Here is a 21,487-nt window from a genome sequence, read left to right as displayed (position 1 = left end):
TCTAATCCTTCCAAGAAACCCACGAAATAGGCATTATTACCAATGCCAGACTAGAGACCCTGAGAATTTGCACGACTTGCCCCAGGCCACACAGATAATTATAATTGATCATGATGCCATTTGAACCCAAGTCCATCTGGCTTCAAAACCAGCTCTTCCCCCAATAAATAAAATACTTCTTTGTCCTTACTTCTTCCCTCTTTAGGGCTTTTTTCCTTGAACTTCTCTTCCCCACAACAGTTAAATCATCCATTTAAAGATGTCAAACAATCTCCGTGTTGTAAGGTGAGTAGTCAGATTTTATTTGGTTCACCTCGTCGACCACTCTCCTCTGTTTATTCCTTCTTCTAACTCTTCCTTTTCCAAAGCTGAGAGTAAATAAAACTAGCTATTCCAATCTCAGCAAAAATATCTCATACATTATTTGAGAGGAAATATCTGTACATTGGTTGGCAGTGATGAATATGCCATAAAGTTATAAAAAGAGAAGAATGCTAACAATCACAGCAAAATTAACCAATCCAGTCTCCCTGAGTAAAGTGAACTCCGTACTGACTCTCTGTCTTTTTAGTATGCTATTTTAAAATGCTCTTCCAATTAATCCTACATATTCATGGGGATAATCCCAAGGGCAGGATAATCCCTACATGTTTGCTGTATTAGTCGGACAATTCACTGTCATCATCACCAAAGCCTACAGTCACAAGCCAAAAGTGCCTATCATCACTTTTATCCAGACTGGGATTTCCTTCCCTCTCTGAAACTCCAGCTTGCCTGCTTTGCATCCATTAGGGACTGAAAGTAAGAAAAACGCTATAATCATCTTTTCACCGAAATCTCTTCCATAGTAAAACTTATATTCTTGCAGAAATGCAGGTTCAGTCCTGCACTGTCCACTAGTCTCCATTTTCTCAAGAATTTACATTGCTTTCAGACATTCAGTCCGTGGGGAAAAGAGAATCCTTGTATTTTCCATTACCAGAACGTGCCCCTTCTTCCCTTAGGACAATAACTGTGGTTCACATTCCTCTCTCTCCTAAACAATTCCTCCCAAAGTCTGCAGTTAAAACCAGGCCCGAGCACCGTTATCTTGTATCAGTCTCTCATTTATACACAACGTGACTTCATTCTCTCACTACAATTGATCCTGAGTTCTTTCATCCCTTTTTCCTGACTATATTCAATGCAGTCAAGGCCAAATATCCTTTTCCTCATTTTCGCCCACATTGTCCTGTGAGTCTTAGAGTGATCTCCCCACTTTCATCTCCCAGTTGAATTTTTCTTAATAAGAAATTTGACTTTTTAGTAAGACTTTGTACATTGGATACTCAGTCTTACTCTGAAACCAATTTAGAGCTTCCTTATAACCCAATTATAGCCCAAGAAGAAAGGGAAAGGGGAGAGGGGGAGTATGGGTGGAGGATGAGTGGAGGGAGGGTAATTGGCAGGACCACACCTACGGTGCATCTTACAAGGGTGCATGTGAAATTTACTAGGTGTAGAATATAAATATCTTAACACAATAACTAAGAAAATGCCATGAAGGCTACGTTGACCAGTTTGATGAAAGCATTTCAAATTGTATGTAAAACCAGCACACTGTAGCCCAGGATTGTATTAATGTACACAGCAAAAAAAAAAAGATAAAAAAATTGACTTCTTAAAAATATTAGCCCGCTTAGGTTAAAAAAAAATCATCTCCATTAGCTATTCATATTCATTCAGCTATGTGAAATATACTTTTAAAATGACATTTCAGAAAAATAAAAAAGAGAACAATACACATCCAGGTATTTACACATGTGATCCGCTCTGTAAAATCTAACAATAAAAATATCTTCATAGATAAATATGATTGCATCCTTCACAATAAAATATTTACTTTTTAGGATAAAAGGAAAGGATGGTAAGTTCACATTTATTCAGAAATAAATACATATTTAATCAGAGGAAAACCACAAATCCCTTCTTCTAGCTCTTTAAAAATATTTTAATGGAGAAAAATCATCATAATGTACTCTTGCACAATGCTAAAATGTTATCTAATTTGAATTGGCTTTTATTAGTTTTACAGGATGTATATTCGGCAATAGTTATTAATATTAAAAAATAATTACTCTAAAGGAACTCTTAACTCTATTCTGTTAGAAACAATATTTTAAAATACAGCAGTAAGCAACAGAAACTATTGCTCCTTTACATTTTTGGCAAAATACTTATAAAATAAGTATTTTGTAGTACCATACAGATCCAGAAACTGGTTACAACTTCTACCACATACACATGGTATTGGCACTAACGGACATGCGTGGCATTCTGTAATTCGTACTGCAGTTGAAGACAGAACACAGAGAAGGCCCCTGGGCCACCAGAGAATCAGAGCGTATGTGAGAAGCAAAGCACCCATCTTTGTAACAATCATACCCATTTTCCAGAAATATTTAAAACACCAAGGGCACAATAGTTTTCAAATTGCAATAGTGACCAGACCCAGTCTTCCATCTATCTTCTTAGGGAAAACTAACTAAAGCAGATCTCTTATTTGGGAACCAAATAAAAGCCCCTTTTTACAAAGGTGGGCAGAGAACGGATACCAAAGACCTAAGATTTCGCTCTCAACTCATTTCTCTCGAATGCAATGCCACACATTTGTCAACCCCGACCATGTGGGAGATAGCGTCCTTCTCTTATCTGTAACCAGTCCCTCCATGTAACTTCTTGTAGTAAAGCCACCACCTGCTGGGACGCATGGGCAAAAAGAGTTAACCTCGGTATCCTGGTCACTTGATGACTTCCGTCAGGTTCCTGGAAGGCTTCAGCGTGGAGCGGGTAGAATTGATGGTTCGAATGAGAGTACTGATGAGATCTGTTTCCAAGCCAATACCTGATCTCCTTGGCACGAAGACAGAACTGAGTTTTAAAGCACATCCTCACCGTACAGCTGTTCAAGATCATTTCTCACCTGCTTCCAGTCATTCTGGCACCTGCACAAACTTGTCATTGATCAGGTCATTATTCTGTAGTGAGTTTCTTATTACTATTTCTAATCTTTTGTTTCGTTTGTGTTTTCACTTTCTTCCCATAAAACTAAATCTGTTAGCACTGAAAAAAATGTTCATCTGACCCATGAGTGCAGCACTTACACATTTCTTAGGGCCAAAGCTTACGTACCTAATATCCCTAGTTGATGTAAACTGTCAGACAAACTCCTTTGTCATTAAAAAAAAAATGAAAATTTGGTAAGTAAACTTTATAGCTTATTTTTTCCATAAGGTTCTCTCAGGAAAAAAGACAACTCCTAGCATAACAAGTGGGCATTATTGCCTTTTCTCTGAGGCATTTTATAACAAGAATATATATATATATGGCTATGAATGAACAACCGAAAACATTTTTTGCCAAAAAAAATTTTCTTGGCCCTCTTTGGGAACAAAGGTAGAAATTAGTATTTCAATATGTTTCCCAAGATAGTTATAAAGATGCAACTATAATTTCCCTAGCAAGTGCCCAATTGTTCACAATTTCCTAAATAACTACAAAATGGTGGCAAATAAATTATAGCAGATATTTTATGAGAATTGATACTCATCAAAATCATGTAGAGAGTCCAAGGTGGTCAATGTTCCCTACATGTCAGAGGTCACAGGGCCCAACATCTTCATCAATCACAGGTGCTTCCAAGGACCCATGACGCCAGCGCAGGGATAGAGCCCAGAGTCCGCTCCACCTCTCCAAGGCACCCACGCTGACTCTTACCTCCCCTTCCCTGAACTCTACTTCTAGCCAGCGTTTGGACCATAACACAGAACACTTAGTTGTATTCTTCACATGAAAGTTTTAATCAAGAAAACAAACACATTAAGAGGAGGTTACTTCCCACAATTAACTGGAACAGTAAATGTCACAGCAGAAAAAAGATGACAAAGAACACTTTCTCTAATCTAGGAAAAAAGCAGGAACAGTGCTTTTTAAATGTGTCTAATAAGCTACGGCACAAAAGATTTTAAAAATTAATTTCAGATTCCTCTGACCTTCTACTGGAATTTAACTTTAATAATTTCTCTAATATAATTCCATTTTCTGCACCTATCTGCGTCTAAGAACCAGAAGTAAAACACAGACAAATATTCTGTGTGGTAACTAAGCAATGTTTAAAATGAAAGTTACAGCATGCAGAGAAACTAAGAAAAAGCATGAATAAACGTAACAAACAACACAGTTCATCTTCCTTACTCTTAACCCTTCTTGGCAAATATAAAACATTGTTGAATACTGAACACACTTCTTTATGAATTGATGCTATTGTTCCAAACAGCAAATTTCTCCAAAATGATAAAGCACCAAAGTAAATTACATTAAAAGAAGTGACATTCACAGTTTAGAAAGTTCCTTATGACAAGATTTTACACACTGGATTAAAAATGTAAACTTCTGAATGAAAACCATTTGCATTCATTAAGGCACATCTGGACACCTCCAGGCATTCATATTTATAAGTATACTACTATTAATTTCAGTAATAAGAGATTTCTAAAAACACAGTCTGTCCCTGAACACAGTCTGCTGGGTGGACTGGACAACCAGAATGTGGGAGAAGCAGGCAAGTACTCACTGTCATCCTAGAGATGGCCCAAACAAATCTGTGCCTGTAATCAACAGTGCAGAATTCAGAGCTGCTTGTATAGTCCTCATTTTCTAGCCCTTAGTCAATACTCAGGCCACCTTTCTCTACAACTGCACCTACATTTGAAATGACTCTCGCATGTCTAACAGCAGCCTACCTTGTATTTAACACCTACACCCAGAAAGAGAAAGTGAAATTTAATAAGTGAGAAACTAAATAGAAATCATCAAAAACATTCCTACATCAAGGCATCTCCTCTCACCCCAAATAGACATTGGAGACCTATACATGCAATTACAGCCAAGCAAGGTCAAGAATACCCTTCTTTTCTTAGGTTAGAAAATAAAGCTTTTTAAAGAACCTCTATTACATTAAAAAAAAAAAATACTTGATTTAGTTACTTAGCAGATTAAAACTCAGCCATAATTCTACTATAAACCTAGAAATTAAACAATAAATGAAATATTCTCTCTTAGTTACCCTACTTTTGGCCAGTCGATGTTGAAGTTTATTTACTAAAATGATTTTTCAAAGACTAACTCCATCTAACACTATAGTATTTTTCCTTTTTCACCACATCATACTTTCACTTGTATTTAAATCTAAAAGCTAGAAGCAGGGTAGGGAATTTTGCAAAACAAAATATGAAACATAATCACTATGACAGGTGGTACGGCATTTTCATATGTGTATATTTTCAATGCTTTGCAAAAAAATCTTAGAGCTTCCCTAGTAACACCTGAGTCATAGATTTTATTTCCTCCTTGAAGCTGGTAACATTAGTTAAATTCAAAATGAAACAAATAAAACTATACAACATAATTTTTGAACTGACAACTAGACTTGATTTAGAGAAAGCAAAATATATTCTCACTTGTATCACGATTCTTGTTAATTTCTTATGAGACTGAGCATGAAAATGTATCATGGCACAAGTTTTAATGTTATAAACTTTTTCTCTACTCTACAGAAATATATCTTATAAGTATATATCACCATACAGGATTCCAAAATATTTTCACATATATTATCTCCTTTGATATAGGAAAGCACAAAATATTAGAAATGCACTAGACTAATCAAGTGATATAACATCTATCTGCCATGAAATGCAAGTTAATATTTTATCAACAGCCAATATTTATTACTTTGCACTCTATGGTACAACAATAAGTACTATATATTTGCAAAGATTTTCAATAATGTTTCTAGCTATTTGGTCATGCTTTACTGCATTTTTTAGAACAGCTTCTTGGTATATTTGTGCAAGCATATGGTGGTTTGTAAAAATATAAAACACTGGAGTCAAACCCATGGAATTTTTTCATATATAAGACACACATAAATACATATCTATAGATCTTATTTAAAAAACTATTAAGTGTACAAATTATTCTTGATAGAAAAAAATTCTAGACACTCAATTTTTATCTGCAAAAAGGAATGACACCTCTGACTTGTCCGCCACTGAATGATTCTTTCATAAGTTATTTACAGATTAAATTTAGGAACATACTGTTAACCTGTGACTATACATTTTAAAAACACCATAGTGGAAAAAGGCCACTATTTAATATGGAAGCCAGGCAGCTTTCCCCTTGAGACTAAATATTCTCAAATAAAATAGTATGCATTAATCAAAGCCCCTGCTTAAGAATAATAAGGAAAGGAAAGGAAAAGAAAAAAAAGAAAAGAAAAGAAAATAGTGACTAATTCTTACATAAGTAGGATTTAATTTTGACCAAAGTACATTATTTCAACAAATAATTTTTAATTAAACTTGTTAATATGTTTGGGATATTGCATCCTCATTTATAAGTGAAATGTGTCTGTAATTTCCCTTTATAATAATATTTTTCCAATTTTAATGTCAGGTATATCCTGATGAAGTAGAATGAATTTGAACTATTTCTTCTTTTTCTATTGTCTATAAGATTTGGCATGATCTGTTTTTTGAAATTATCTTCTAATTTTACTTATAAATATTAGTTGTGTATTTTTAAAAAAAGAATGCAATTGAAATAAAGACAAAAGAAGGTCTGGAAATAATAATGAATAATAAAAAGAGTTTTGTTGAAAAAATAAAACAAAACTCTTAGGTCTATATACATATATACATAATATAGGTGGATTTTACTATGTGTAAATTATAACTCAATAAACTGTCCTCAAAAAAAATCGTATTCTAAAAGTTAAATTGTTGAATGTTTTTACTTTTAAGGACTCTGATATTTTTATAATTTCTAAGTACTTCAGATGATATTCATTTATTTTAGTATCTGGTAACTGTTTATTAGTATTTTAATTTCTGGTCACAAATGTTTAATATTTCGTATTTAGAAAGTGGCCTGGTCTGAACACTTTATTATGAATGGCAAATTGGTAAGATGGTTTGAATTAAACTAACTGCATTCCTATAATTCAGTCAAATTTGACGATCTATTTTCATCCACCCTGTCAAACTGTTTATTGACCGCTATGGAACATTTCTAGACCAAGCACCACATAAGAGGGCCCCTGTATTTCTTACATGTAAATAGAAATTGAAATGTAAAATCAGATTATTTCCTAAAATCCTAATACTGACTACATGAAACAAAGCAAAATGGGCATATTATGGGAACTAAAAATGAGAGAATGTTCCCTACAATACTTACTGAAATACGTACAACACGAGTGCTACTAAGATTCATACAAAAGTTAGGTTACAGAACTGAGACGATTCCTGTAAACTTCAGAGCAGTAAAATCATATTTCTAAAGGCATAGCTTCGGCGTGATGATTTTCTAGGACTCCACTGCAGCCAATGTAGAGCAGTAGAGACAGCGTATGATGACACGTGATATGAAGCAGGATACATTACAGATTCTCTGAGGGGGTTTAAAGTGAATAAAACTTTTCTTAAAATCCTGAGAGAGCCAAAAAAGTCAATTCCTTTCTAAATTCACAGGTTTATATTTGTAGGTCTGCTTGGAAATGCTCATCACAGTATTTCTGATTGTTTTCTGAGTAATAATCATAATATAGGAAATACAATTTGTTCTTAACCAGTGTTATATAACATATTGACTGCTTATAAGAACTGAGTGCATATAATTTCAAATTTGTTCTCACTTTCCAAGTCTCACAACTTACGGATGCATCAAACTTTATATTTAAAAAAAAACAAACATAGCTCTGGACTAAGCAACATTACATATTTCATAATCCACATAACACTGAGATGTTCACGGTTTAAGTGACTACTGCTTTTTAACAGTGCAAGAGGCCTATCTTTTTGAAATAAATAATTTCCTTTCTTACTTTTTAGTGCTTCAGGCATTTGCGGTCAAAATCAACCATCCAATTTGTATGGAAGAGCCACGGAAAGCAAAGTTCTTTTTGTGGATTTCTGCCATCAAATTCTGTTTTTAAGCACTTCATACTGAAAACCCTTTTTAGTAATTTAAACAAAGCAAATTTATGAAATCATACAGTTAAAAATCTCGCTCTGTTCCATTTAGATATCAACATACAAAATCACCCTAATGGATATAGTCCTTTCTTGGTATCTGTGGGGGTTGGCTTCAGGGTATGCTCCAGTCCCTTATGTTAAACAGTGTGGGATTTGCATATGACCTACACGTATCCTCCTGCATACCTTAAATCATCTCTAGATTTCTTATAATACCTAATACGTACCACGTAAGTGCTATGTAAATAGCTGTCATACCACATTGTTTAGGGAATTATGACAAGAAATAGTCTGTCCATGTTCAGGACAGATGCAACCAGCCATTTTTCAAAAAGTATTTTTGATCTGTGGCTGGTTGGATCCACAGATGCAGAACCCACAGATATGGAGAGTGGACCGTACTAGAGACGCACATGCTAGCCAGAAAATATGGCAGCTAAAGGCTGAGCCTGAAGAGAGGGAAGGAGCTAAGTCAGCGGGACAGAGGAGCTGGGAGGTCAAAGCTCCCAAGGACACTGGTTCATTTATCAGAGTCTAAAATAAACACATTGAAGTATTACAATGAAGAACCCCAATTACTTTCTGAATACATTTGAAAAGACCAAATTCTTTTCAGCTTAAAAAATGAATCCATCAATCAGTGAAAGGTGTGGCAATCCAATGAAATTATCCTCTTGATTTTTTTCACGTAGACTATAATCTCACGAAAGAACAAATCTGATGTACAGAATACCACATGATTCATTCTAGATGGAAACTTTGACAAAATTTAAAATTGTAAACAAAATTTGAAAACTCACATCCTAAAAGCATTACAGAATACATTCATTTATTGGGTCTTATCTTAAAACTTCTTACTGAAATATTCAGTTCACTGTCATCCAAAATAAAAAGCAAATGACAACAAAATGCGTACGACATTAATCACACACCGATGGGTAAAATCGGAACGGACCTCATCTTTGTTCTCTAGGATAAATTATACAGTCACTGTTTCCTCCCTTACCTAAACTGGCCTGTGGGTTTGCTGAGAAGTCACTGTAATACTGTAACATCATGACAACTTGTATTTCCAGAAGCTTCAGGGTCTCTGCTGTGACTTTCACCTTCTTCATCTTTTTCAATAGGAGGTGCACTCTCCTTTTCTTCGGTGGGATGAGGGACTGTTTTTTCAGGTTGAGAACTCAAAGCTTCCGCATCGCTGTCCTCTGTGTTTCTCGGCTTGGCGTCTTCATTGCTGGGCTCTGGGTTGGGCCTTTCTGTCTCTTCCCCGGACTCCTTTGGTGCCACTTTTTTTTCTTCAACTGTTTTGTTATTTAAGTGAACAGCGGAGGAGGAAGTTTTGGAGTCCTTGGATTTTTTATGCAGAGAAGTTTGACTGCTGTGACTGGAGGCCAGAGGGGCAGGCACCTTCTGGGCCTTGCTTCCCTCGGACTGTTCTTTTCTGGGTGGTCCCCAGATAAAATTCTCTGTCGGTGTGTAATGTTTCTGGGCAAACCGCAGGAGCTTTCTCCTTTCTCGTCTGTCCCTAATTGTATAAACAAAGTACTCCAGAGCACTCTGCTTGATATTAGGGATCGTATTTTCTACAAGAGCCTCGTGAAGAATAAATTTTACAAGAGGAGATTTAAAACTTTCATATCCAAGCTCACCAAGGCTTTTAAGAATACGGGTGATTCGTAAGTAGTTGTGCTGTGACCTGGAAGAGAGGATTGAATAAAATAAGGGGGAAAGAAATACAGATAGAAAGAAGCAGGAGAATATACTGGAAAAACATTTTTTAAGCAACTGTAAGCCAAGGAAATACACCTTGTAATGACTTTTTTTAAAGGTGCTATTAGACACCACTAAGAAGAATAAATCTAAAGGTGTTAGACCCTTCTGCCTCCTTGTTACGTCCTCCCATGTGAAACTCAAAGATATAAACTCCCCTGGTTTGTTTAGCTCTTCACATTAGAAAAATATTGAGATTTAAATTCATTACCACTGTTACTGTTCATTAAACACACCGAGGACCAATCCTCTACCTGAGGACTTATTTGCAACAACACTAAGGTATCGTGCTCCTCTAGGTGACCAGTGTGCACATAAAAACACTGGCCAACAGCTGTACGGTACAATTTATAGTGTCAGCTGATCAGCAAAATCTACTACAGAAGCCAATTCACAGGGAAATTTGCAGCAAAAACCACTCTGCTCTGTTACAATGATTCTGACAAAGAATCCAGTCCTGACTTATTTTGCAGAGCATAGTTTAACAATTAAGCGAGTGGGCAGACCCTTATCTGTCACCAGCAGCTAAGGGAAACTATGATGTCTCTCCAAGTCTCAGCATCCTTCACGGTAAAAAGGGAAAAATGGACCACAACTTCCTGGACTGTTGTGGTAATCAAATGAGATGATATACACAAAGGGTGAGTGGAACTCAATAAATACTAGAAACTATTGAAAGATTACTATTACCATTATTATTATTTTAAAGATTTAGCATTAAGGACCAACACATTGGTACCTATTCAAACTTAATAACTGAATTCTCTTCCGTCCTTGGTCATTCTCTACTCCTCTTTCCCTAGAAGATAATTTTAAATCTTATTTCTAATGGCCTTGAGTCCAAAGATGTTATTTGTCCTCAGATTGCACTAACATCTTCTGTCTTAAAGCTAAGGCCATAATCAGATGAATGCTTTCCAAATTTGTTTTGTCACAATCCATAATTTATCTTCCCAACCTCACTCAGCCCAAATGTTGCCTTATTATATATGCCTGACTAAATTCTAAAGGAATTTTCAACTACGTATATTAGCCATGAGTGTTATCAACGACCCAGGTATTTACTTACCCAGTATTTCCACCCGATCATGACCATCACTTATTTCTAACCTGTTGAAACCTTTCTGTATCTCATGCTCTGAATTTTCTACAACCATTGCCTATACTTACCCTAGGTCCCAAAAGTGCTTTGAGTTTTTACTTAGGAACAAGAAGCAAATTATTTGGAAGGGTGGAAAAAGATGTTGATAAATTATTTAAGAAATGGAAGGGGGATGGTTCCATGACCTTACATTGTAAAGAGAAAGTTTGTTTGGGTAAAATGAAAACCTTAATGATTCATGCTAAACCAACAATGAAAAGATAAGCCTGACAAGTTTTTATCATTTCCATCCTTCTGGATGTTTACAAAAAAAATTATTATCTTAACACTCAACTCTTTGAAGCTCAAAGGGCACAACACAGCACAGATTATGTCTCAGTTTTATTTAATAGGCCATAAAAGTCTTTTGAGACAATATGGGTAAAGTTAAGACAATGTGCCACTAACAGCAGGACTGGCTTAGTACATTCATGTAGAGTTTGTCTAAAAACTTAGCAACAGAGCTCTTGAGTCACATCTGGTTTTACATTATGGGAAAACATGTAAGGAAAGGTAGAGGAATTTTTTTTTTTTTTAAAAAGAGCAATATGACAAAACAAAATTTACTTTATCTGCAACCAGTTCAATTATTATTTCAGATAACCCATCTAAGATGAATCGTCCAGTTAAAATTTGTGTATATATTTATCTGTATCTATATTCTCCGGTTAGACATATTTACATAGCAAAATAAAGGGTCTAAAACTTGAGCTGAAGAAAAAAGGGCTATTGAGCAAAACAAAAACAACTGGGTGTTCAGGATGATTTGAAATAAATGTTACAATGAAATACTAAACGGAGAGAGGAGTGTGGCTAAACCTGTCTCATGTTAGAAGCCACCTTGAGGTTGCACATTGGATAAAAAAAGAATCTGAGACTGTACACAGAAGTAAGAGCAGTAAACAGTGCTGAAACTGCCAGGACAACTAGCTAAGTAAAGACAAAACACGCAAAAGGCAAGAACCAGGAGACAGAAAATAAAAGTTAAAAGATATTCCAGCGTCTAGAATATGGCTCAGTAACCCACGCTGAGTACAAATAAAATTGGAAATGCATCTGTACATTTCCAATTGTTGTACATTTGTACCCTCATGTTTGAAAATATTTCACCTCTTTTAGTCATGGTTGCTTGTTTACACAATATTATTTTATTTCACTTTGATTCAATATTTTTCCTCTGCATCATTACTATAAAAATATTGAGTTCCCTGCCTTCTTTGAAGAACGCATGACGCCATATGCATTAAAACACAAATCAATTATGACATGTAAGAATAAATCAGAAAGTAAGCCAACTAAAGAAGAAAATGGAACAGACGTTTTCACAGAGTCCCCTATAATTTGTTCCAATCTAGTCAATAAAAATGTCTGGCAACCAAAACGGAAAGGAAATGTGTTTTCTGATAGATTCTAAGGCAGTTAGTTCTCAGCTACATAAACTCTGCAACACATGTGGAAAGGAAAGAGGGAGACAACGGGAGGTGGAAAGAAAAGGGGCTGGATAGGACAAAGGAGGCAGAGGAGAGCTCAGGCTCCCGGCCCCGACTTAAACCAGGAAATGAGTTCATTAAGCCTCAGAACGGCTCCAATTCCACCTATAAATCAGAAGATCTGACAATAAAACCCATGCAGGACGTAAGACTAAGATCATATTCTGTTCATCGTTCCACAAAAATTTACTAAGCAAGCTTGCTATTCCAACCAAAAATAACAAGTGAGTTAGAAAGAATTTCTAAAATGATAGTCGTGAGGACGTGAATGATGAGGTTTCATCAGATCCTCCCCAAAGGTTTCATCTTACTGCCACCATCCGTCATGTCAGTAGGTTTTTGCCATATAGCTTTGTCTGACAGTATGACATAAGTGCCTGGAAACTCTGCCCAGAGATATCTACCCACATATGGAGAGACGTATATATTTATATATGGATTAAATGCCCTGTATAAATCAAATTTAACTTCAGTTGTGTGTTAATGGGTCATCTACTCAGGAACATAAAGCTCGATGCCCATATCTTTAGTGTTTTAGGACCAGCTACCCTTTTAATATTGATCAGAATTAATAAAATAAAAGGAAGACTTGGCATTAATATTTACATTCATTTTGCTAAAGCAAGATAAAAGTTCTAGAAAGACACAAACCATTAGTTAACTTGATGCATAAACCTTGTATTATTTTGGCTAAAGAGAAATGGTTTAGGTTAGTTTTAATTTTTTTTTTTCCTCTTAGTACTTGCCCAGTTTAGCTAATTACAATGTGTTAAAAAGTGCTTTAAAGTTGCCGGTTTTATAGTCCAGCACTCATAAGTCACCCTATAATTTAAAATGAAAACAAAAAAAGCCAGTTTGCACATGAAGATAATATTAAGAAAAATAAACTGTGGTTGTTAGTTTTAACGAAAGTTATAAATATTCAAAGAAAAGAATACAGTGAGACATTCCAAATAAACCATGTTACATTTTTCCTCATAAGTTCTTGGACTTAGGGATCAAAAACAGGTTTTTGATTTTTACCTCAATAGTGAAGATAATTGTAACTTTCTGTTTTAGTAAAAAGCACAGGCATATCTCATTCTAATAAAATGATTTTTATGTATCATGAATTTTAATCTAAGAAGGCACCAAACTTGGGAATGTTAGAAATAGACCGGCCAGGCACAGTGGCTCATGTCTGTATCCTGGCACTCTGGGAGGCCGAGGCAGATGGATCGCTTGAGCTCAGGAGTTTCAGACCAGGCTGAACAAGAGCAAGATCCTGTCTCTACTAAAAATACAAAAAAATGGCTGGGTGTCATGGCAGGCACCTATAGTCCCAGCTTCTAGGGAGGCTGAGGCAAAAGAATCTCTTGGGCCCAAGAGTTTGAGTTGCTGTGAGCTAAGATGATGCCACAGCACTCTACACAGAGCAACACAGTGAGACTCTATCTCAAAAACAAAACAAAGAAACAGACTGTACCCCAAGAAGCTTACAGCCTAGCAGAGGGGACACACAAAATTGTATACAGGCAATAAAAACAAGTCCTAAGAAACGTGGCCTACAGAGTGGCTGTATTTGACTGTGAACAGGAGGGAGGATTCAGGGAGAAACAGCTCAATGGCCATGTTTCCACCTCGAATTTCATCCTTTGTTGTTGTTGTTTTGCTTTATTTCAGAATATAGAACAGGGAATAAAATACATTTCAGACTGGCTTTTGAAATCCAAATTCCTGAGAACACCAACCAAGGGAAACTCCCGTGCTGGCCTCTGATTTAGCACAAGAGCTTTACTTACTCATTTAGATGCTGAAATCTTTCCTGCCAGTTAACAGCCCGAGCAACATTTCCAGTTTTATCAGTCAGTTTTATTCCAAAAAATTCTAACATCATTTTATAAGCTAGGAGGAATCTTCGAATTGCTTCCTTTGTTTTTTTGAATTCCTAATGTTAAAAAAAAAAACCAAAAGCAAAAAAAAAAGTCAGCTGAAATTATTCAGTAGCTCCCAGGACAATAAAATAGCAATATCATATGCCTCTTTCACATAAAATGAAACGAGCTTGTATTACCTCAATTTCATATGTAGTTAGTTCTTTAGCATAAAAGTTCAAGCCTTGTTCTCTCAGGGGAAAAAGCCTATTTAAAAAAATAATAAAACGTTTTCTATTAGTATTGTGTGGAAACAACACACAATTACATAGGACGTGGCTCAAGATAGGTGAGACGTTACTGACCACTGGATGTAAGTGTGGTTGTGCTCCAGTTTTTCATAATCTCCTTTCCATTTATTTAGAACTTCTTCAATATAAACACCTAAAAAGTAACGTTTAGAAAATGAACCAGACATTTAAAGCACTGGGAAGGCATTTTAAGATTTGAATCACCTAAGTTTTATATTAAAACTTTCTAAAATGTAATTAATAATAGCACACAAGAACAAAGCCACATACTCAGTAATATAATATGCCTGATTTAAAAAAAAAATACATAACAGCACCCCAAATCGCAGGAAGTTTTGTTAGACGATGTACTCTAAAGCAGAGGTTGGCAAACTTTCGCCTGCCTGCTGCATTGTCAATAAGTTTTCCAGAAACACAGCTACTTTTATTTACGTACTGACCACAGCGACGTGTGCACCTCAGAGCTGAGTAGTTGTAATCAGACCTGAAGCCTAAAGCATTTACTGTCTGCCCCACACAGAAAAGTTTGCCAACCCCTGCCTCAAAGGGTTAGAGGGTTCTTTAAATACTAGATAGGGTGAAAATGAAAGAGAAGTAAGGAGAAAGGACAGAAATGAGGAGAGAAACAAAGATAAGGGGCAGGAAAAAGAGGAGAGAAAAATGAAATTAAAATTTGTTGATAATTACAAACTACATACAGGACCCACATAATATACAGTGTATATTATTCAGCATAATCTTCCCAGAATTCTCTCAGTTTAATGACCCCCATTTTACAAATGAAAAAAATTATGTAATTTGTTCAAAGTCAGACACTAGTAAAAAAGTTAATCCCAAAGAAAAACACAGGTCTCTCTGGTTCCAAAAAGTAAGCCCTTTCCCCATGTCCCATTGATTCCCTGTGAGAACTCACTGTAACAAAATCCTCCTGATTCTTGCGTCTTTAAGAATCCTCCTGAACTGATACTGTGGCTATTTAATGTTATATAAACACACACACTTCCCCAAAAAATCTCTGCAAACATACAACTCATTTCAAGAGATGACCTTGTTCCTTCAAGAGATTACCAGTTTGTAGTAGAGGCCCACTCTTGAGAGATTTGGTAAGAAGTTGTTTTGAATCATACTGATGGCTTTTTTATATTAAAACCATTTAATTGTGTAGCTCCATTTGTTTTCCCTTCCAACTGTCCCTCCTCCTATGTGATAAGTGAAAAATGCCATTGCAAGATTATGCTTATAGGCAGTTGTTGGAGAGTGTGTATGTGTGTGTGTTCACACTGGGAGGAAAGTGAGTTGGGGAAATTTATCTAATAAAATAAAAAACATTTAATATGACCTTAGCTAAATCTTCTGACCCTCACCAATCATAAGTAAGACTTCAGGGGCGGCGCCTGTGGCTCAAAGGAATAGGGCGCTGGCCCCATATGCCAGAGGTGGCGGGTTCAAACCCAGACCAGGGCAAAAACTGCAAAAAAAAAAAAAAAAAAACAACTAAAAATAGCAATGAAGACTTCAAAACAAATGTTATAATAAAGATTACAAAAATATTAATGTATTGCTTGAGCTTACTGTTCTAGATTAATACCTCAAAAATAAATCACTACCAGAAACACAGAAATAGAGTTACATTCTATCATAGTTTTAGGTTCAATGTTTTTAATATTGAAGACATTCCTATAGGTAAATCTTATGAAATTCAAATTAAAGTCAAAGGAATAATTTATCATGGCATTTCTTCAAAAGGTTTTCTGACCCCAAGTCCTAACAAAACTAATAATATAATCAATATTTTTCCATTGGCAAAGGAACAGTACATTTCTCTCATTAGTAAAAAACAAGAGGTTTTTTCACCCTCCAAATCAGAGCAAACTTTTGGCTTTTAGGGAACCAGAAAGTTAAAGACGGGTGGATCTGGCTATTTTAGAAAGGTTCCTAAGTCTCGACTCCTGACTGATCTCTCAGGACACAGCAGGGGGGACTCCCTGCCTCCCATGCTCATCCAGCCTTCAGATCTTTCCTCCGATCTGCTGTAGAATTGGCTCCATTTCCACTGAAGCAAAGAGCAGGAGCCAGGGCCATCTGATCACCTCACACAGATATGCGCGGTAAGGAGGAATGCAGGCTGGTTTGACCTGGATAAAATTAGAAAGCCTATCATGAACCACAGCAAGATGCCTCAGTGAAATCTGCAGTGTTGTGGTCATAGCAGCTACATCCTTTCACTGTGGGTTTGGAAAAGATCCTACAAGGGCAATTGTAGAGTTGTGAAGGAGACAAGATTATTCAGCAGAGTGGGATGGAGATCTATAGTATCTGCTGGTCCCTTCCCAGGACACTGCACTGGGACTGCTGTAGTCTCCTGACCCCTGAATCAGAAAACTGACAGGAAAGATCATTCTAAGCACAAACGGCACTCTTCAATCACATTCTAAATAATTTTCAGGCATGGCACAGCGAACTTTGGAACCTAGATTCAACTCTACAACTGAGTGACCCAGCAAGTTGGTGATTTAAGCTGGAAGTCCTAGTAACCTCATCTTCATGATGCGAAAGCTGACTTTGGTCTCCTGTAGTGTTCCTTATCAATCTAAAATTCTGTGGTTCTGCAAACCTCTCTCTCTTCTTCTCACAAAAATTGCTGTTACTACCTTTCAAATAATAGCCCTGGTAAATAGGGGGTAGAAAGCAGCTGCCGCTAATCCATAGCTCTTCCTCCAGAATTTACTGGCGGACGCTCACAACTCCAGGGTCCAGGACCTGGGGAACACATCAGACTGCAGAGCAAAGTAAGCCAATCAGAGAGCAAATGCCCCACACAGGTACTAACCACAGGAGGAACAAACAGTAATCAGGTGCGTGCTAATAAGGAAAGTCTGTAATTTACCAAGGCAGCAGATTACTCACCATCTGGCTTAAATGGAATCTTGTTCTTATAAAAACGAAGATTGCTCAAATCATTTTGATATCGGATATCTTTGAAGTTCTGCTAAAGGAAAAAAATAAATAAATCTCCAGCATATGGAAATAAAGAAAAGGCACAAGGACCATTCTTGCATGTTTTCTTATGGGGATCATAAAAAAAAAAAAAAAAAAAGGAAAATAGTTTATATTTAAAAAAAACATTTCATACTCTTACTGGGTACTGGTGCCGATATTTGTACAAATCCCTCGCAGCATAAAAACTTCTCTTTGGTTTGGCAGTTGCTTCAGTGGAATCACTACCCTAAGAGAAAAAGTCAAATTCCATTTATATATTGAAGCAAGGTAATTTCACCAAGAAGTTTCCAGAACAAACTTAAAATAATGAAGATCCATAAAGAAAGCCTCCATAGTTGGCTTTCTCCAACATGGAGACAATTTCTCCATAAATTGTCCACCTGTCCAGAATAAAGAATTATAAATGTTGTTTTAATAATGCTTAGTAGCAACATTTATTCACATCTTATTTTCCTTATTTGAACCAATAACACTTGTCCTGAGGTATATTACTAAACAAAAAACTTCATTATTAACCAAAAGCCCAGAGGAGCCAAATGTTACAGATCATTATCCATCAGAAATAGAACTCAAAAATGAATTCAAGACACAAGTGATTCTATGACAAAACTTATTTTACAATACCTTACATAATACTAAAAAGGTGTTTAGATACTAAATCAATTCCCTAAGGAAAACTGTCATTATATTTGCAACATTTAGCTGTACTTGAAAATAATGTCTATGAAAAGAAAGAAGGATTTTGAAACAAACTAAATTGCTTTCTAAGCTCCATCCTTTCTAGCATCATAACAGATACACAAAGGCATGAACAATCATTCAGTGGTAATATAATGAAACATAAACCAGCTAATTTAAAATATATACACGCAAAGCAATAAACTGCTTTCGAATGGAGCAAATGCCAGATTGAAATAACTTATATATCTGGTAGTTTACTCAGGCAATGTAAATTCTAAATAAAATGCTCAACATCAAGTCATTTTTAAAGTATGAGATGCAGGTGAGTGTCACTGATTTGCATTTTCTCTCTGTACCACTATATAATGTGTAACAAAGAGCTTTGTGTCCACTGTCATGCAGAAGGACAATGAGACTGAGGAGGAGGAAAAAGAAGAGGACGTTTAGACCTGAACTGTCATTAGACCTGAAAGTCATTAAGAATTTTGCTTTCAGTCCTTTTCTCATCACCCCCCACCCCTACCTGTGTTGACAGACCAACATCTCCTAAGTGATTTTCACACATTTTTGAAGTGGTGTGATTCTCACTATTACTACAAGTACAAAGATACTTTAACACCAAACCCTTTGATGTTTAACATTAGTTACTCTGTCATGTTACATAAGCAAGAAAAAGCTTGAATTCTGGCCCTTGCCACACGTTTCAAAATAGCTCTGCCTAGCAAGTTTCTGAATCTATTTAGCCTGAGCTACGACCATGTGAATCATCACCCTACATTTGTGTAGAAAGCATTTTTCCATTTACAAAGAGCGTACATGCGTATTATTTCATTTGATTCCTACAACACATCTGGCCGCCAGTTATTAGCGTTTCGATCTTAAAAACAAGGTAACTGAGGCCCAGTGACAGCCCAAGTCCTAAAATTCCAGACTCTGAGATCCAAGTCCAGCTAATTAGGTCTGAATCAGTTTCCTCTCTACTAAACGTGAAGGATATATGGAGCTCTTCATACAGTATCAATACCCCAAGCCTTGGAATTAGGAAAATAAGATGAATCGTAACTCTGCTACTTAGTATCGGTGAGGCCTTAAGGAAACTGATTAACTGAATCTTGGTTTTATCTTCTGTGAAATGAAGATAATGACTCATGCTCACAGTATTATCAGAAGAATGACTGTCCTCCAAACCCTAAATGTTCCAGCCGACCAGCATCCATTCCTTTTGAACTCTAACCAGATGCTTTTCACCTGCTTAGGCAAGGATTTTGTTTCTTTTCCCTGGATCAACAAAATTCCCCTCTTCTGGATCACTGCCCTCAGCAAACAAGCATGTTGCAGCATCTCTAATCTTAAGTAAACATACAAAAGTTTCCTTGACTCCAGTCTTCCCTCAATTAGAGACGCACATCTCTGCTCCCTTCTGTAGTTAATCATCTCCCAAGAACTGCCCATATGCCTCTCTCCTTCTCCTCTTCCCCTTCCCTCCCACGACCCACCCCAATCGGCCCTTTTCCTAAGCATTCCACCCCAATGGCTCTTGTGAACTTAACTACCAAATTTCCATCTTGTCAAAGCATTTCTCAATGTTCATCTGAGGCAAACTCTCAAGTTAAGGCTTCCCTCCTTCCTGTAAACACTGTTAGAACTCTCCTGGTTTGTTTCCTTTTTTACTGAGCCCCCTGGTCAGCCTCCTTTCAGCACCTTAGTTTTTTTTTTCTTCCCAGGGCTTAGTCCTCAGTAGCTCTGGTAGTGCCTGCAAGGGGATTGACTCTGGGGAGTACAGAACAGACGGGGTTGACAGTTAGAATGCAAAATCAAAAAGGAGATTCCTTTAGAAGTTTGATGGTGAAATTAATAATCATGAAAAGGGAATAGGCAGGCTTAGTGTGGTCTACTGGGCACTGAGATTACAATTAACGATGGAAACATTACTAAATTGTTTTACACGGATGGGCCCAGTTAGCTGGATTAACTCTTCACTCTTTGTTTTTTGATATCCCAGATTTCTATAGATGGTTACTTAATGGGGAGACCAGTGTAAGGGGGGAAACATAGGAAGACGGTATCACATACTTTCCCAGGCTTAAATAATCAATATAAAACGACAGGTTGGCAAACCAGAGCACAAGGTGCAGGGGACAGTCAGAATTCCAACAGGTTCCAAGGTTCTGATGTTGGTGACCCACATACTTGGGTTTCATCATTCTCTCCCCGAATGATCTTGGGCAAGTTCACTTTCTAAGCCTCGGTTTTCTCTAAAACGGAGACTATGAACAAACTTCCACCTCTAAATTGAATTCATTTAAATAACGTACTTGGCACAGAGGCTGCACCGAGACTGCGTGTGATTCCTCCTTAGCCAAATAGAGATGATCATCAAGATGGCCAGGAAGCATTAGCCATGACAATTAGGTGATGATTCCCCTGAAACCCTGTGGTCACACTGGATTTTGGGGTCTGGATTCCCCCAGGGCTGATAAAGAGGCTACTGCAGAACCACACGCCTTAAACACCTCCACGGGGCACACTTCTCCAAAGGGTCGGGACACAGTTCACAGAAACATTTTTAAAGTTTCTGATTCGTTTCAGCCCACCGGAGGAGAAGGGGGTTATCCATCTCTTTACTCATCTCTCCTCCAAACCGGGCAAAGGATTTAAGCTCAGATCAACAAGTCCTTTGAGTGAAATAAGGTTTCTGAAGAGTGCCCTGACTCCTTGGTGGGAAGGCCTGACTTGGGATGAGAACTGTGACGTTTAACTTTCCACGGGGACCGTCTACAGTACTTTTAATGACTGTGGACCCCTCGGCAGCAGAGCTGGCAATGTAGTCCCATCTCACCCTGAGTAATTTTTTACCGAAGGCACGCACTAGAGGGGTTTCACAATCCTCTATTTTTAGACAAGTTCCTCCCACCCCACCTTCGCGTCACCCAGCTGCGCTGCAGAGATGAAAACACCCATTCAAGTTGCCTTCTGCCTTGGGGGATTCCCCGATGTGCTCACAGCCAGGCCCGAGGCCGGTGGCGGGCGGCGCGGAGCTTCGGGCCGCCGCAGGCCCCCGGCCGGCGGGCAGCGGGAAACCCGGGGCGCTGGGGGCCGCGCAGCCGCCCGGCTTCCCCGCCTTCCGTCCGTGCGCGGGGGCGCCTCGGCTCTCGCTCCG

General features: G+C 37.3%; 1 protein-coding gene across 1 annotated transcript in view; it reads right to left on the bottom strand.

The window, feature by feature from the left end:
- Positions 1-8,890: 8,890 nt before the first annotated feature.
- Positions 8,891-21,487, bottom strand: part of OGFRL1 (opioid growth factor receptor like 1) — a 31,261-nt gene continuing 18,664 nt past the window's right edge. Inside the window, exons 3-10 of the mRNA XM_023513139.1 lie at positions 21,258-21,482; positions 18,851-18,920; positions 17,786-17,872; positions 17,554-17,635; positions 14,701-14,779; positions 14,536-14,602; positions 14,264-14,409; positions 8,891-9,777 (exon numbers count right to left, since the gene is read on the bottom strand). Of these exons, the coding sequence (XP_023368907.1) occupies positions 9,114-9,777; positions 14,264-14,409; positions 14,536-14,602; positions 14,701-14,779; positions 17,554-17,635; positions 17,786-17,872; positions 18,851-18,920; positions 21,258-21,482 (1,420 nt within the window). The 3' untranslated portion in view covers positions 8,891-9,113. The remainder of the gene's footprint in view (positions 9,778-14,263; positions 14,410-14,535; positions 14,603-14,700; positions 14,780-17,553; positions 17,636-17,785; positions 17,873-18,850; positions 18,921-21,257; positions 21,483-21,487) is intronic.

The sequence above is a fragment of the Otolemur garnettii genome, unplaced genomic scaffold, assembly GCF_000181295.1.
Source record: "Otolemur garnettii isolate 467f Iridium unplaced genomic scaffold, OtoGar3 scaffold00035, whole genome shotgun sequence".
NCBI lineage: Eukaryota > Metazoa > Chordata > Mammalia > Primates > Galagidae > Otolemur > Otolemur garnettii.
The sequence above is the reverse complement of the archived record's forward strand: the minus strand, read 5'-3'. Positions and strand labels throughout refer to the sequence as shown.